The sequence below is a fragment of the Pleurodeles waltl genome, chromosome 6, assembly GCF_031143425.1.
Source record: "Pleurodeles waltl isolate 20211129_DDA chromosome 6, aPleWal1.hap1.20221129, whole genome shotgun sequence".
NCBI lineage: Eukaryota > Metazoa > Chordata > Amphibia > Caudata > Salamandridae > Pleurodeles > Pleurodeles waltl.
Genome location: NC_090445.1, coordinates 231792743 through 231811089, shown reverse-complemented (window position 1 = coordinate 231811089; position 18347 = coordinate 231792743). Strand labels below are relative to the sequence as shown.

Genomic DNA, 18347 nt, shown 5'->3' with positions numbered 1-18347 from the left:
TTTCCCCATTCATGAATACTGAAATGGATAACATATTCTGAGACAGCTACAATAAAGTCATTGATTATGGGAAGCCGTTCTCCCACCTAAATCAAATGTGTTGGTATGTGTGTATCATTAGAATTGAACTTTCTTTCACGGCGGCTAGTGAATGTCTCACTCGTTTTCAGAGGCTTTGTCATGGTAGTCCCATTTTAATGTCCATCAGTTTCCCGTCATACACCACAAACACTAGATCGAAGATCAGAAAAAACTAGCGGCCATCTTGTGTGTGAAAAGGCGCTGGATTTCTGATCTACCCTTGTAGAATGATTAGGGTACGCACCCCAAGCACGGCGACCACGAAGGATGCAGTTGGTGGGGAAGTCTAATTGTTTCAGAGCTCGGAGCGCCCTTCACAGTGCTGCAGGACTTCGAATCACAGCGCACCTCGTCTGACAGGCCGGCGTAGGTACTTCCGGTACGCATTTCCGGTCGCCTGGCTGTGCGGAGGCTGGTGCTGACTGAGTGAGTGGAAGATGGCGGCCGCGGCGGTAGTGGAGTTCCAGCGGGCGCAGACCTTGCTCAGCACGGACCGTGACGCGAGCATCGATATCCTGCATTCTATCGGTGAGAGGCCATTGTGGGCTCATGCCGGCACTATCTTGTGTGTGGTTGCCGAGGGTGGAGGGCTGCACTGTCACTCGCTGCTGACTCACCGTGCCGGCTAGGCCGGGATAAGCTGTGAAGACTGGTGAGGCTGAGACTTACTTTGGCTACAGTCATTATAGGTCCTACCGGTGCTAAGTTCTGTGTTTGCCCGCCCTCCGCATTTTCTGTAGGGGCAGCATAGTGACAGAACGCCTGGCCTCGGGGCATGCTGAAGGCACTAACTGTGCTTGAGCCTGTGAAAAGCACACCTGCGAGTACATCTGAATTTTATTGGCTGCTAGGAAGTTTCGCCTTGTGTTCGGGGTGGGCTTCAGAATGTATTTCCAATACATAGACGTTTATGTAAGAGGGAGTACAGCTCTCTAAGTTGGGCTACAACCTGTTCCTGATTCTCGGAGTAGTAGCTAGGTGTGGCCGTCACACTGTTGTTCACAGGCGCTGCTCCTGTGCCCCTATTAAGGCAGATGTTCGGCAGAGATGCGGAAGAACATTGAGGGCTGATGACAGGAGTCCAGCACAGTTGATCTTCTGTGGCAACCCAGGAACTACGGTTGAGAGATAGAGGCTAGCACACGGATACTTCTTAGCAAGCTGATGCCACCATAACGCCGACCTATGGGCTGGTGTCATAAGGTGTGACACGTATTATTTTTAGGTTCTTTATCTCATAACGAGTGCCCATAGCAGCCTGGGATGTACATTTTGTCAGTGGGAACGGGGTAAATCTAGTGGGTTGCCTCTGTAGCCAGTTTGAAGTTTGGAGTACCGTTTTCTTTTCCTGGTAATTAGGTCTACCGGGAGACACCTGTAATGATCTGCCTCTCCAAACAATAAAATAGGTGTAGAGATCTTGGTGGCGGGAGGGGTGTAGTGTTTGAAATATGGGTTTAACACGCCTTATAGGCAGAATTCTTAGAGCATAGGAACGTTCAGGTGTTCGCGGTTGGTGTGTGTTGCCGACAGTAGGCGGGAACACCAGGCTATTCAATGTGTCGCTGGAAGTCCAGAAGTGCACAGTCACGGGCCTATAAAATATTGACCATATTCCCGGGAGAGTGAGACACAGGCCTGCCATTCGCAGATCTTGTAGACATAAGTTATTTGTGAAGACTGTCGACTCCTTACCTTCAGCACCGTGATGGTAGGAGTCCATGGTAACGGACTTGTATGGGAAAAAGTTGGGGCAGGCCGGTATCCTCTCTTTTTTATTAGTGATCTTGAATTTTTGTGCTCCAAATAGGGAATATGACTTTGGTTATGACAGATATTAAAACACATCTATTGGTCTACCCAATATATGAGGCCATGTCTCTGTCCAGGTTTTACTGGCATCATCACACTTGCTTGTTTATATAACGGTGCTTCTCCTGTTTTGTACCACTCTAAATGACAGTTGTCCCTTAATCAACTTAGCTGTATTGAATAAAGGTTCAGTTGATTACAAAAGAATATCTATTCTGTATTAGAAATGATTTTACTTTGCACAACATAAGGATACATTGAACAATGTTACTACTACCTAGAAATACACAGTTAACTTAAATAGTCTTAATAGCCCTTGCATAAAGGTATTACACTTTATTATTAATCAGTATTGCTTTTACTCACTTTTCATTCTACACTCGGCTTTTCTTTTAATTTCACAACGTAATTCTTATTGGAGTATATTTTGATGCTTCGCGGCATTACTTATGCTTTACATTTTTCTATTTTGATATCTTGATACATAATAGCATGCGGTCTTGTCGATTTGATGTATAGATTTTGCCAGTGGATTATTTTATCAGTATAAGGTCAGTCAAAAAGGAATTACTGAACTATGTTCAGTCGAAAACTGACATACGTTTACGTAGAAGGAGGTGCACTTGGCAGTTTATGATCTATCATACACGGCGTACTCTACCAGTGATTTAACAGTTTACATTACTTTTTAGCTGCCTGGGGGTAAGTAGCATAACAAAGTACTATTTGACATGAGCCTAAAAAGTCCATATAGTGTTGGTGACAGCCTTTTTGAAGTTTACATATTTTGTGATTAGGGAAGTGTGGTATCCATTCAGGGACATTCCTTTTAACGTAGTTACGTACTATTGTTTCGAAGCTCCCTACACAAAGCATGCGCCTAGTAGCAATTTTGTGTGGAGGCTGCAGTATAACAGATTACACGTTTGTGCCCTTTAGTATAATGACAGCTGTCGTTTAAAGTCACTGTTTTTGGGGTTCAATCTTGTAGCCTCTTTTCATGGTGTTACATTCCCTCAAGGTACCATGCGAATATGACCTTTGTCCAGTGTATAAGGAAGGATCTGGTGACCACGACACTAATTCCCTACGAGTTGGAAGTTCAGTTTTTTTGTGGGATGTTTGTGTATGGGGTTGGGGGTATCCCATGAAGAACAATTACCTTAATTCCGGCCCCAATATTACGTTTATAATGCAAAATGCTTTCTAATTCTGTTATGAAATTCGAATTCAGAATAGCGTGACACCTGTGTAGGTATAGCTTTTGTTTTCTTGAGTGAAATGCATTGAAATAAGCAATGTTGTTAGTTTGTCATCCAGCGACCCGTAAGTGGGAGCTGGGCTAGGTTGGTGAGGATTTGGAAAAGTTTAACTGGGAGGCAAAAGTACTTGCTTTAAAACCAAGTCGTGAGGTGCCTGCCAGTGGGTTATTCAGTTCAGGGGACCACGTTTACAAACCCTACCTCAAGAGATAGCCTAGAGAACAACCCTGAAAGAGGCACACATTTAGCATCAGAATTGTTATGAAGGCAATTGCAGTGAAATAAATCTGTAAAATTGAAAGATACCGATATCTGACAAATACCCCGAGTGTTTAAATACAGTGCAGGAGGGTGGATGGATTGCCGTACCCATTTGCAAAAGTAGGTATAGGGGTCATAGGAGACCGTATTTCAGGTTGAGTGAAGCAGTGGGGGGAGTCCTTCACAGAAGTTGAGCAGATTCATGGACCTAACTTTGCCTATACTTAGCATGAACAATATAATCATTACAATTAAACAGTAGTTGAGACATGACCAAAAAAGGCCGTGTAAAAGTGCGTTAGTTTTTCTTTTTCTCCCCAGCTGGCTGGATGTGAGAAGACTGGGTATTTGGCCATCACTGATGGCTCATATAAATATGTAAATAAATGCAGTTTAGTCTCTCGCTTTAAAACTCCTCCTTCGAAAGCAACCTGAATGGACATTGGCCTCTCCCTTTTACCTAATGAAGCTTCTTGTTACAGTCCTCACGCTGCTGGGTGGTCTCTGGTCAGGTTGATGTGCCACGTATGTTTTGTCTTTGAACGTATCAGGCTAGGCATTCACTCTTGAGCGATTAGAGTCGCATTCTGCACCTGTTGCTTGTAGGTAGGGAGCAAAGAGCTTAATTGTAAAGTATCGTTTTAGGAAAATCTGAGATGCTTGTTTGCCAAATACATTTTAATGGTTAGCGAATCCGAATTGCGCTAGAAGGCCCCCGTAAAGTTGACGTGCACCCAAAGTGTATTGTTTTTGGAATTTAGTGGTTGAGGGTAGGATTTCTGTATACAACATGCAGCCTCTTAACGACACACACACACGAGAATCTCTGGTGCCGCCAACGCACTGGACACAGTGGTTGCGAATATGCAATTAAGTGAAGTATGCGCAGATACTGGTACGGTTGCTGGCTTTAAAGTGGTGTGACTGTGTCTCTTGCCTTGCAGCCTTAATAGTGTAAGCAGTTAATTGGAGGCATGCCCAAGAGTAAGCCATTCTCTTGCATTCCACCACTCTCACCTGTCCCGCGATGCTCTTTAAAGTGCGTGAGCGGTGTAGCCTCGTCCTTTCTATTTGCACTGAGCTTTTGATGTATGGATCTCATTGTTAGGTTGCGTTTTATAAATATGCAGTATTTAGAATAAATCCCAGTGCTCTGCCTGCGTTGCTAAGATACTAATATGTCGCTTTGTATGTTATGTGACTTAGATCGTTGGTTGATGGCTTGTAGTGTTGAAGTCGACATTGCAGAATGTAGGAGCTCTTTGTTGTGTATAACGGTAAAGGCAGCACGTAAACGCTATCCTTCGTGGTTGTTTCGGAGCGATTTTTGCAAAAAGTTAATCTGAGTTTAAACTGCTTGTAAATAAGGATGGTCCGTGAACTATCCGAGCTTTACAGTTAAGTAATACCTACTGTAGGTAGACCTTAGAAGGGAACTCCCTGTCCGCTTCAAAAGTACATGCTCAATACCACTAACTCTAACCCCAGTCTCTGCCTCTTATCATGTGAGGCGGGAGAGCCCAGCACAGACACGCTGACGAACACGATCTGTTGCCGTAGAGAGATTTTTCAACGGCAGGGACAGTAATTCTGTTAGGAATGTGAGTGAGGCGGTGGAAAAGAGGGCACATCTGATCCGCAAGGCTGTAGCGGACTTCCGTGCTCTCTGACTCGTAAATGCCTGACCTCTCTGCTGAGACGGAAACAGTTGACGGAACCGTAATGTTTAAAGTAGAACAACACTTCTAAAATATTGCACCGTTCAGTTAATATAGCAACCTTGATGAGATGTGCTGGTGTCGCCTCTCAATAACGAGCATTATTTGCGTTTACACTTGCCTAACACATAGGATGCTTCTTCTTCTGGACTGTTAATACAGTGGTGGGGCGCTTGTGGCAATCATGGTTGTGGCCTACGTTTTATTGTACTTTTGGCAAACAAATCTTAGGTATGCTGAGATTTAGCAAACTCATTTAACAAGCCAACTTCAGACCTTAGTGTAGCGTGTCCTCCGTTTGGGTTACTTTTTTACTTGCTCAAGTGTTTGGAAGTTACAGCTTTTGTGGCAGTCTACAGGAATTCGAGGTCTTCGTGGCCACTCAAAACATACACCGACAGAGGACCAGTAAAGATACTAGACAGAATGTTTGGCGACGTCTTTGTTTTCGTGACCTCGGACCTGTGTTTGGAAGTCCATAACTTGCCAAGATAAGTGGTCCACGTTTTTTATTTGCTACTACGATTTCTCAGCGAGCCAGTGTGCTGCTGCAGAAGTATTTGTGGCATTTCTATACCACAAGTACAAATCTTAAGCGTGTGACTTAGCTTAGAAAATTGGTGCACTCATGTATTTAATCGCTAGTAGACTATTCAGTTTATAGTATGCACATTTTAAATCGACATATATTCATGAATGTTCTGCCACACATTGAATTTAAGGTTAGGTGCCGCTGAAGTGTGAATTAATTTTCCTCTGTGGACCCATGGGAGTGATACAAATAATTGTACATTTACACACTGAATGTTTTCAGAGATGGCATAAATGCATTGTATGTGTATATATTTTTCTAGGATTCCTATCTAGTGTTCCTAGTTGTAGATATTTTATAATTGAGTGTTCTACATTCGCCAACTACTTTTAAAGCTTTCAAAAACCTATGCTTCTATTTACAAAATGTTTTCTCGTAAGGGGATGAGCAAAGATTGTGCTGTTGTGGTTGAGGAAGAGCGCTTTTTTCGTGGTTTATTCTGAAAATGATTTAATTTATCCGGTATCAGACCATACACTTCCTTCAAGAATTTGTCTAGTGAATTATAGTGGTAGAGTTTTGTCCCTGTTATCGATTCTAATAAAAGTGTGGATAGACAGGCATTTGTTTATTTTGGCACTTTATACCGTTCTGGGCGCAGCTGGGGCTGTATTGGAGCTTTTTGAGGAAGTTTTAGGGCTTGGATGAGTTGCAGCTGGCATACGTTATGTCAAGTTCTAGTGACTCTGGGTCTAGTATTGAGACAATTTGCATGGGTCTGAATCCGTCACGGATTGTCATTCTAGTACAATGCAAGTGCGAGCATGAACCAATTTGTTAAATAGCATCCAGTAAAATTGTGTGGTTTCAATATTAAATCCACTGTAAGGCACCAGGTTAAGGAAGTAAGATGGCAAGCCCTGCTGAAGATATATGAATATTTATACCCAGGGCATCAGATTCATGGATGATGCTAGCCCGTCTTGGGCATCTGCACTGTATTTTTTTGTCTTGTGATGGTTTTGGCAAACATGGCAGCAGTGCATTAACGTACTCTGATTGCTAAAAAGAAAAGGCTTGTTTCCTTCATCCAAGATGTGATTTCTTCTATGTAGTGGTAAACAGAATCTGAGGTCATCCTTGTCTGTGTCGAAGGTGACCTACCTTACTTGGAGGGTGAAATGCTGACTCATTTTTGTGGAATAATAAGCCTGTATGAATATTAATACAGCTCCGGAGAGTGCAAAGTGAGCCAAAGTCTAGACCTGAGTGAAAGACTTTGTCAAAAGATTTAAATGGGGTCCGGTCACGGCTTGGTGTTCAGGTTTCGCATCCCCTGCCTGTCAAATTTCGCAGCCAAGGCTGCAAGTTTTGCTGTTTATCAAAAGGTTGTCTTTTTGTCAGTGCCGGCTTTCTCAACCAGTCCAGCAGCCAAATCAGTTCCTGCTGTATTGTATGAGCTGGACAGACAGGCCAGACAGCCACTGTTATCCTCTCCAGAACTGCCTGTAAAGCGGTTTCAGCCTTCCTTCAGGAGATCAATTGCTATCTAATTTGACACTAAGCCGATGGAGAGAGGCCAAACCCTTACTTGGTCGCCTCTGACGTGTGGCTGGTGCCTAAGTCTTGGGCCCAATGACAAGATGGTCCAGCATCACACCCCATTCCTTTTCTGAATTCTTTTCCCTGGTGCCCTAGTCCACACTAGATGAAAAAAAATGGAAGTGCTTTTGTCTTGGAGATAGCTGCAGTATCCGGACTGTATGCTGTAAGAGGGGGTGGGATGAGCAGAGAAGCATTTTGCATATGGCCACATGCCAGCCAGCCCCAACCATTGTTTTTTTTTTTTTTTTAAATCTATCCCTGGCATTAGATGGGTTTTCTACATCCTGAAGGCCACAATTGGGGTAAGAAAGATTGCTTGGGCTTAGGGTAGCTGGTAAGGCCTGATGCCTGGGCAAGTTGTCCTTTGCCCAATTCTTTTTGTAAATATATAACAGCCCAGGTGAGGGTGGGCCAGACCAACTTTTTTTTTTTTTTGGTAAATTTAAATAATCCCTGCTGTCTACCATTTGGGGTAAATCTGCCCGCCCCCCCAAAAAAATATCTTTCCCTCCCTTGGTGGTGGTTGGGGAGGGGGGGGGTAGCAGAATCAGGGACTGAAATACTTGGTGATTCTAGCGGTGGGTGGTGTGGACTGGCTTATTAAAAGGAAGAAAAAAAAACTAAAAAAAATTCAAATAGAACCAACGTTATGAATTTTTAAAGATTAAAGTGTAGAATAGCACTTAGAAGCAATACGAGCCAATCATGAACATTTGGTTGCACTGGACTGGCACAAAGTAAAAAATTGAGGCCGACCACGATTGAGGACGGGTCGGCTGCATGGACCAGCCTTGGCCTGCTGCAAAGTACTTTAGTTGTGTTGCCGTCAAAGACTAGATGCAGGCTGTAGGTGCAGCGATGCTTCGTCACTGGTCCACAAAGGAAGGCGTTGTGTTGGTACTGAGCCTCAGAGGTGATGCGTCAAGAATGGAGTCGATGTGCCATGCAGGCTGCGATCCTCGCAATGACCGTGATGTGGAGGAGATGCACCAGTTCTTCGTCCCTCCGTCAACTGCAATGCATGGATTCTGCTAGAGCAGCACTTTAAACCTACTTCCAAGGGTCCAGTACTGGGTTTGCACCATGTGGCAGGGCAGACTTGGATAGCACATTGCAGGTGCTGTTGAAGGTGAGTTGGAAGTCTTTTATGTTTCCGAGACTTCAGAAAACCGGATACCAGTCAGCTGGTCCTTGGAGTCACTCTGGGTGTTGGGTTCAAGTAATGTTGGTCCAGTCCTTCTCACTCAGGAAAGGAGGCCAGCACAGCAAGCAAGAAGTTCTTTCAGAGCAGCAGTCCAGCAGAGTCGCAGTTCTTCAGCAACACAGCAGACCTTCTTCCTGGCAGAGTATCCACAGGACCAGAAGTGTACTGAGTAGCTGGGATTTGAGGTCCAGTTCTTATACCTAGTGGTGCCTTTGAAGTAGGAGAGACTTCATAGAAGGGTGTTTGAAGTGCACAGATGTCCTGGCTCCAGACTTACTACAGAGGGGTATACAGCCCTTTGTGTGTGGACAGGACACAGCCTATTCAGTGTAAGTGTGAAGCTGGGTCCAGCTCCTCTCTCCCATCCTGCCACGGATGGCCCATTAGGATGTGGAGGGCCCATCAAGTCACTCCTAAGCTCCCATTGTATGTGGCTGTCTAAAGGGAATACACAAAGCAGAGCTATCACCCACCCAGACATGCAATCAGAGACAGGCTGCAGGCACACAGGTCTAGGAGCAGGAAAATGTCAACTTTCTGAAAGTGTCATCTTTCAAAACTGTAACAATAAATCCGACTTTACTGTTAGAGGATTTATTATTACAATTCTATATGCGCTAAATGTGACGTATCTACATCTTCTCATTTAGGAATTCTAGCTTATTAAATGTAATGAGGAATCCCCTTTGTTGTCCTATGAGAGGGGTAGGCCTCATAGTAGTGAAAAATCGAATTTGGGAGTTTGTCACTTCCAGGGCATGTAAAGCATGAAAGTACATGTCTTGCCTTTAATTACATAGCACCCTGCCCTATGGGCTACCTAGGACCCCCTCCCCCAACCTTTCAATTTTCCTGGCATCCCTTGGGTTGATCCCTTCTTGGGGGATTTCCCACCTGCAGTGATTCCACCAACATAGATCCATTTTGAAAGGTAGCATTGGGGAGGGGAGAATTTCCCTTTCCAGTGATACGTTTTCTGTTGTGATCAGTGCTTCAGGTGCCGAACTGTGCCCTCAAGCACCGAACTCTGTGAAATTAAAAGGAGCTGAATAGCTCTGTCCAAATGGATTGTGCCTGTATTAAGATCTGTTATGCTGTTGCTTAAAAGGAACCTCCAGATTTCTTCAGGGCATGCAGTGCTACAACAAAGTTGACTTCTTCACATTTTATAGGGGAATACCTAACACAGAAATATGCAGTGTGGAGATATGGACTTCATTTCACATGTTCACCAAGTATTAGTGGATTTTGAAGTGCGAAGGGATGGTCATTTTGCTCATTTCGTTTCATGGGACTTTCTGGTTTGACTACTCCCTAGACACACCACCTTGGAGGGCATTGGTATGGTATCTATTCTTAAAATAGGGAGTTGTTAGGCTGAAGTATCCATCAGAAAAATGAAATACTTTGATAATTAATCTTTCTGGTGAATACTCTTAAATTGCAGAGGCCTCCCTGATAAGCAGAATGGTTGCAGTTATCGCATTTATAAGGTTCTATATTGCATTGTTGCACTGTATAACCACTGTTGAATTCACCTCTGCCTCTAAGGTCTTGGCAAAAATGGACAATGAAATGACATCTGGGTGCTGGGTTAGAGCTATATGATTCCTTTGAGGTAATTTCTGGAGTGGTAACTAATGTTAAAGTTGGGCCAAAAGCCACCTTCCGGCACAGGAGGAGGATATTAAAGTTTCTGGGACTAGTCTGGTGCCTGAGGACTTTCAGAATGTGAAGAATCTACAGGTAGGTGGAGTATATACCAGAAAGATGGCTACCAAAGTTAACTTGTTCTTGATCTACCATTGCCACCTTCTCAGTGAGAGCCATACCCAGCCTAAGCTATGTAAAATGGGCAATGTAGTTTAGAGATGATAGATCTACAGCTCATAGCACATATACATTGGAGATTGAATGCTCTTCAGGGTGCCTTTGGTCTACTATGTCTTATCAGATTTGACTTACCATTCCATAAATTTAAACTAGTGTGAACTGTGCTGTCTTTTTGTAGAACCTCTCATCACATCTTTATAATGGTACAGCTCCCAAAACATGGTGAGGAATGCAAAGGACTAAATATGGATTTGAACCTTCTACCCGCAGGTTGTGCAATGACCTCAGCAACAATTCCTTAATTTGCTGAACATATTTTAAATGAGTTGTCATGCAAATACTGTATATCCCTCTGTGGTTGAAACTGAAATCGGAGTAAGATTGCCAACGTGTGCTGTACAGACTTTTAGGGGCAGCTCCTAGGGATGTAGCTTCAGGGGGGTGTTTGGGATATTACACCCCCCTAATAAATGCATTTTCTGATAAATAGTTGGGTACAAGTTCTTTCAGTTGGTTATGGTGAGGTAGGGGTCTGTTGGATTTCACCAGGGATCTTTACATATACACAGACAAAAACTCCTTCTTTTATGAAAGTCTTCAAAAATGTTGGTTCTTTTACAAAATATTGTCTTTTCTCTCACATAGTACCCTTACCAATGCCATTCCTCTTTTTTTTAACCCGCCCCTTAAGCAGTCTCATTCGCCCTGCTTGTCGTATGTTAAGATTATATGTCAGTGTGATTGTTAGAAAATGTGAAGTTCACTCCCCCTAGTCTTACTGACCAAGCTACACCCTGCCAGTTCTAACGTTCTTTGTTTGGATCGAGGTAATTGTTTCGCATAACACAAAAATCACTCACATGTTTATTTTCAGGTCTGGTTGGCCGAGGTTGATTTACAGCTTCAGTCAAATGGCAAACATGGACCAGTTGCACTTTATACTGGATGTGGCTCTTGCGCAGCACAGAATACTAAGCTGCATCTTCATAAGGCTGAGGTTAATAAATCAACATCCCTGTATAACTTTACAAAAGAAGTGGAGAATTTAACTTAGTTACATAGTTCTAGTTAAGAGATTCATCTTAAGTAAATCAGTTTTTGACTAATGCAGCTGTGGTAATAGCAAAGGTTTGTGTTAGTTGTGTGTGAATACAAGTTTTTTCACCTAACGCTATCACTTACTCTCATGACTGGGGCACTTTACTTGAAAGTTTGGTTACGGAAGAGTTAAGACATGACACTTGCTAACCAGTTGTAGAGCAGGAAGTTTTTGTAGCATAAAAAAAATGCTTTGCTTTTATGGCACTAACACACCAAATTAAAACTGTTTTGGGTGTGAGAAATTCACACAATTTACTTTAGTGTAATTACACAAAAATTGACAATTACCTGTAGTTACAAGAAATGCAAATTCACCATTTAATGTCAATTTTTAGTGCGAGGATGCATTTAAACAAGAGCTTAGCAAACAGCTTTTGTTTTTGTTTCCTCACAGTAAATCTTTACTGCGAGCTGTTCATAGTTAGCCAAAGTGTGTTACTGGTATCATTTTGTGATTTATATTTAACAGGCACATGTCAAATTCCTGAAGCTATGTCAGAGTAATTTAAATGTTGCCCCGGCCTATCAGACACCCTGTAATCATAAACAAATAGTGGAGCAATAAAGGAGTAGTTAGGGTTGCAGTGCTCTGAGCTGACTGCATACCCTGGATTACCACTGCATCATACTGATTTGCCCAAATTAGTATTAACTTGTATATAAAAACATTGTCCATCCGATCTGTCAAGTAAGTAAAAACTTTATTGTTTTGATTCATTAAAATCATTACAAGATAAGAGCAATAATAATAATTTTGCCTGCTTTCCTTCGTCAGGGTGCTGCATGTGTGTTGTTCGGAAGGGCACCTGGGTGGTATTTTAGTAATGATCCCTTGATTCTACTATTGAAAGCATCACTCTGGGACGCTTGTGGGTTTAGCTGCATATAACTATTTAGAACCATCCGTGAGTGGGTGCGTTTGGTGAGGGAAGCCTTGTCCTCTAATGATGAGACTAGTCTTAACATTAAGCCTATTGTCTTTTTTTAATGACGGTGATGTGGACCATAACTGAGCAAGTCCAAGTTAGTCAACAGAATCTCTGAGAAATTTCCCTGTTGCTGAATGGGTTTTGTTAATTTCCAGTCAGATGTTGTGGTTTAAGGTATTCCTTTCGGCTGACTTGAGCCTGTACCACATGATGATAAAGGCCGTGCTTCTGGCAGATGTTCTACAAGGCAGAGTACTAGCTTGGACTGGGATGCTGAGGCATATTCGGGGAGGCGAAAAATTTCCTTGTAGATTTTGACAGTGGCGACTCCAAAGAGGTTGTAGCCCTCCCCATAAGGGCTTTGCTTCCATAGTCCCAATTTTGGCCTATCTTTGCTCTTGCAGTTTCCAGTATGGGGTAGTAAGAGGGTCCTTTGATCTTCCTACAGAGATCACTGAGACCTTTGGCCAAGGTGAGACCTTTTCTTTTCTTCTCTATGCTGTTTAAAGTCATCTTGGTTATCAAATGTAAGGCCAAGGTATTTGTAGGCTGTGACTTCTTTGAACTTCATTGCATCTGCAAAAATAACAGATGATTGACGGAATGCTGAGCAATACAAACATTCACCCTCAGTCACAAAGATCTGGGTTTCATCCATCGTTTCTTCTTGCCCACCACCCCACCCCAGTTTGTTCCCAGTCATATTCAAATCAGTCTTGACCCAGCTCCCCATGTCCTCCTTGTACTAGAAACAAGCATCTTGGGACTGTTTTCAGAGTATCACCCCTCATCAGCCAGGCTAGCTTTGAATCCAGTGGCACAGTAAGCATGGGGCCCACGTCTGAGACAGATCTGTGACTGGGGTGAGTGTTTGAAAAAGTTTCAACTCTCTGTCCATCGTTTTATTTTGGTTTTTCTATGTTTGCTTTAAGTGGCAACGGCATGCCCAGAAGTGGGTCCGTTGCTCGCTGCTCCACTGGATTCAAGCTAGCCTGGCTGATGAGGGGTGATACCCCAAAACCCTTCTCAGGATGCTTGTTTCGGTCCAGTGAAGACCTGGCCTGGCTGTTTGGACTGTTCCCAAGCAGAGCAGAGTCAAGACAGATTTGCATATGGCTGGGTCCAAACAGGGGTGGTGGATAAAAAAAATAGAATGGATTAAACCCAGATCTTTGTGACTAGGGGGTGAATGTTTGCATTGTTCAGGATTCCGTCCATCATCTGTTCTTTTTGACTCTAGTTCTTCTGCAGCAGTTCATCATTTTAGTTTTCTTGTTGTTAATTGTAAGGCCGTTCCTTACTGAGTAGGCATGGATAATGTTCAGAAGGTGCTGCATCCCCCCACCTTGAAGTTGCTGATCAGAACCAAGTTTTCGGCATACACATATTTGACAGATGGACTATACCGAGCTTTGGGATGTGGGAGTTTACTGCGGCAAAGGATAAGGAGAGGTCTATTAGAAATAGGTTAAAAAGTGTCGGGCCAGGACGCACTCCTGCTTAAGCCTGTGAGATGTTGATATGGCCCCGGAGAGACAAGCTCCTTTACCCAGCTTAATTTTGACCCAGGTATCTGTGTATAAAATGTCTATTGCTCTTAGTAGTGAGGATGGAACATCCTAATTTTTTAACTTGCTCCAGATCAGGTTTCGCATGACGCAATCAAAAGCCGCTTTATAGTCCATGAAGCAAAGATGTATTGATTGTTTCTTTTTTTTTTTTTTCTTTTTTATGCTTTCATTAGCAGCATGTGAACCCCATCTGATTGATCAAGATGATGGAGGATGCTTCGTCTCAGCCAGTGAGCCGTTTCAAGACGACTCCCGCGTAGTACTTTGCCTCGTTATCATTGAGGGCTCTTAATCTGTAGTTTTCGGGTTTTTACTTGTCGTCCACCTCCCCCCCCCCCCTCCCTTTGAAGATTGGTGCGATGATGGACCCTTTCCAGAAGGCTGGTATTATAGCACCCAACAGGGCGTGTGTAGAGAGTAGGGCCATATGTCTCACCCATTTCGCAGGGTTGTGCTTGACGATGGCCTGGGGGTTCAGTTTGGTCCGGGAGCACCTGTAGGTCTGCCTTTGTTGAGCTGCCATTTTATCGTATCCTCCTCGAAGATTCCCTCCTCTGGGGTGATGGGACCTGCATACATTGCCTATCTGCTGAGGTCTCCCCTTGACTGCCTGGTGTGTCTGCTGCCTTTGTATGGATGTTAAAGTGAGCCGTAAGAAAGGAGACCCATGCTTCCTCGCATAAGTTCAATTCCGGCTGTGGCGGTGCTTTGCTATTTAGGGAGTTGAAGGTGCGTCAAAAAGCATTGGTGTTATAGTGCTTTTAGGGAACCGTTGCACCTCCCTCAGAGCTCCGTTGACCTCCCTTTTGAGAAGTTTTATTTCTGTATGCATGCTCTTGTTCCAACGTTTTGCTGAACGGCCAGCTGTTGTTTAGTTTGTGTGAATATTGACATTTGAGGCATGATGTAGGGGGAATAAAGTTATGAATGTTTCCCAGTTTTGTGTTGGGTGTTTACTATCACTTTGGGCCTGCTTGAAGTAGTATTCAGCTTCCTTTACCAGCAAATCTGTGTTGGTTGCTGACCATTTTACCCTTCTTAGGTCGGACAGGTAGGACGATACCTGTGGTTCTGCGTTTGGCAAGTTCACAGCCACAGCAAATGCGAGATCCAGCTCCTGCAGCCGGTGGTCACTGATCTTTTCCCCATTTTGAAAGTTTGCATTTGCTGTAAAAGAGGAAGGGATCCAAAAGTGTAATCAATCAAAGAGTTGAAGCTAGTAGATTGAAAAGACATTGCTGGCAGGGCATCGTATTGGAAGCGACCATTTATGGTCCGTAGACCCAGATGTTCTAGTTTGCATCACAGGATGTGATCCCTTTGGTCCTTTCTTCCTGTCTCTGCATCCGCCTGCGGTGGAATGACACTCTTGTTCCTTGATGATCTCATTCGTTGGCGAAGATCCTAATAAGTACGTGTTGAAATCGCCAATTAGTATGGTCAGAGTGCCAATGGGAGGCTCCTAGCCTAAGGAAGCTATTGTACAGTTTCTCCAGCGTGTCTGCATGGTCGCTGCCGTTTCGAGGGGCATAAAGATTTTGTGTATATTGCATTTCCCTACCTACTCCCTGATTTAAATGAGTAATTATGAAGTCAAATTGGGACACTTGTTGCTGTTAACTGTTTTGTTAACCATTTCTTGATCTCGGTAGGCAAGCTCGATTGAATCATCTAGTACCAAAGGTATTGTTACCCGTGGTTGTGAGCAATTGAGGCACCATTCATTGTCTTGCCCATTTGATGTTGCCTCAGATGTTGACTTATCAATGTTGGTGTACTCTAATGAACATGTATTAGGTTCACTTTTGTTATTCTTAGAAGAGGCCATTGACTTTGAAGAGTTGATGACTCATGCATCCTTTTGTTTTGGATCTCAAAAGCAACAATAAAAACCCATTAGCTGGGGAGCGCTGTCATTCTGTTGCTCACATTGTACCAGTTCTGTGGAAGCATTTTGGGGAGGGGTGCACTAGAATATTGCATGCCTGCACTTTGTTTAGGAGTTAAATTTGAGAATGATTCTGCAAACAAAATATTGGGGTTCTGACTTAGTAACCGTATACTTGATTGTCAATGATATTCAATTTGGCTATAGTATTAAATGCATTCTTTTGCTCATTTCATGTGTACAGTGTCACTAAACTCAGTTTTAAATGATCTTCCAAAAAGCATATTTTATTGCTTTTTTCTAGTGAAGCGAGATATCCAGGACAGTGATGAAGAAGCGGTGCGGGTCAAAGAGCAGAGCATACTGGAGCTTGGGGGACTCTTGGCCAAAACGGGACAGGCTGCAGGTAACAAAGACCCATTTTGGTGGCTACTGTGCAACTCCTTGTGTGCCTGGTCAGAACAGTGATGAAAAAATCTAGAAGTTTGAAGATTTAAAGATAATCCTGAGACTGGATGCATGATTTAGTGTTACAGCTCTGTTAGAGCTTTGGTGCAAGCATGGGTTGTTACTTATGTAGGTGATTTTTACAGTGATGTGAGAAATGAAATTTGTTAGGTTTCTGTCTGCTAAATGTTGTACATTTCCATCTTTCCAGTGTTTGGGAGTTAGAGTAGAATGTTATCTTTTTCTTTCTTGAACAATGTAAACATAACTATAAATAAATAATTGATTTCCACATTGGTCTTTATTCTGCAATCTTGGTGGTTTATTGCAAGTAGTAAGCAACTCGCAGTATAATGGTCTACAGCAACGGTACTCAAAGTACGGCCCGCGGGCCGCCAGCGGCCCCACGGACCTAGCTTGGCGGCCCGCGAGACGCACACCAAACGGCACATCATAATGGCAGCAGTATGTAAACATAGAAGAGGGCCGCGGGAGCATGCTCCCACGGCCCTCCTCTATGTTTACATACGGCGGCCATTGTTTATGGCGTTGCCCTGACGATCCTGGAAGCCAAAGCCCCATAAAAGTCAGCGCTTGCAGCTAACTTTTATGGGGCTTTGGTCGTCTGCTTCCTGTCACCGGCTCCACGTCTGCTGCCCGCCTGCCTGCCTGCTGTTCCACATTTGTGGCATCTTTACAGTGCTTTGAGTCAGGTAAGGCTCTTTGGTTATTTATTTATTTGTTTTTAATGTAGTGTGTGTTACTGGGGTAGGCGTGAGAGCAGATTGCGCTGTGTGTGTGCGCTGTGTGTGTGCGCTGTGTGTGTGCGCTGTGTGTGTGTGCTGTGTGTGTGTTACTGGGGTAGGGGTGAGAGCAGATGGCGCTGTGTGCGCGCGCTGTGTGTGTTACTGGGGTAGGGGTGAGAGCAGATGGCGCTGTGTGTGCGCGCGCTGTGTGTGTTACTGGGGTAGGGGTGAGAGCAGATGGCGCTGTGTGTGTGCGTGCTGTGTGTGTTACTGGGGTAGGGGTGAGAGCAGATGGCGCTGTATGTGTGCGCGCTGTGTGTGTTACTGGGGTAGGGGTGAGAGCAGATGGCGCTGTATGTGTGCGCGCTGTGTGTGTTACTGGGGTAGGGGTGAGAGCAGATGGCGCTGTGTGTGTGCGCGCTGTGTGTGTTACTGGGGTAGGGGTGAGAGCAGATGGCGCTGTGTGTGTGTGTTACTGGGGTGGGGTGAGAGCAGATGGCGCTGTGTGCAGATGGCGCAGTGTGTGTTACTGGGGTAGGCGTGAGAGCAGATGGCGCTGTGTGTGTTACTGGGTAGGGGTGGGAGCAGATGGCGCTGTGTGCAGATGGCGCAGTGTGTGTTACTGGGGTAGGGGTGAGAGCAGATGGCGCTGTGTGTGTTACTGGGGTAGGGGTGGGAGCAGATGGCGCTGTGTGCAGATGGCGCAGTGTGTTACTGGGGTAGGGGTGAGAGCAGATGGCGCTGTGTGTGTTACTGGGGTAGGGGTGAGAGCAGATGGCGCTGTGTGCAGATGGCGCTGTGTGTGTTACTGGGGTAGGGGTGGGAGCAGATGGCGCTGTGTGCAGATGGCGCAGTGTGTGTTACTGGGGTAGGGGTGAGAGCAGATGGCGCTGTGTGCAGATGGCGCAGTGTGTGTTACTGGGGTAGGGGTGAGAGCAGATGGCGCTGTGTGTGTTACTGGGGTAGGGGTGAGAGCAGATGGCGCTGTGTGTGTGCGCGCTGTGTGTGTTACTGGGGTAGGGGTGAGAGCAGATGGCGCTGTGTGTGTGTGTGCGCTGTGTGTGTTACTGGGGTAGGGGTGAGAGCAGATGGCGCTGTATGTGTGCGCGCTGTGTGTGTTACTGGGGTAGGGGTGAGAGCAGATGGTGCTGTATGTGTGCGCGCTGTGTGTGTTACTGGGGTAGGGGTGAGAGCAGATGGCGCTGTATGTGTGCGCGCTGTGTGTGTTACTGGGGTAGGGGCATTGTTTTGAAAAAGGGGGTGGGGTGGTTGTTCCCCCTCTAAGCCCCGCCCCCTCTAAGCCCCGCCCCCGCTGTCACTTCAGTGCGGCCCTCGGCCGCAAACCATACTGCAATTT

General features: G+C 44.7%; 1 protein-coding gene across 1 annotated transcript in view; it reads left to right on the top strand.

Moving 5' to 3' along the window:
• The first annotated feature begins 292 nt into the window (after positions 1-292).
• PSMD11 (proteasome 26S subunit, non-ATPase 11) overlaps positions 293-18347 on the top strand; it is a 430446-nt gene continuing 412391 nt past the window's right edge. Inside the window, exons 1-2 of the mRNA XM_069237974.1 lie at positions 293-609; positions 16102-16203. Of these exons, the coding sequence (XP_069094075.1) occupies positions 519-609; positions 16102-16203 (193 nt within the window). The 5' untranslated portion in view covers positions 293-518. The remainder of the gene's footprint in view (positions 610-16101; positions 16204-18347) is intronic.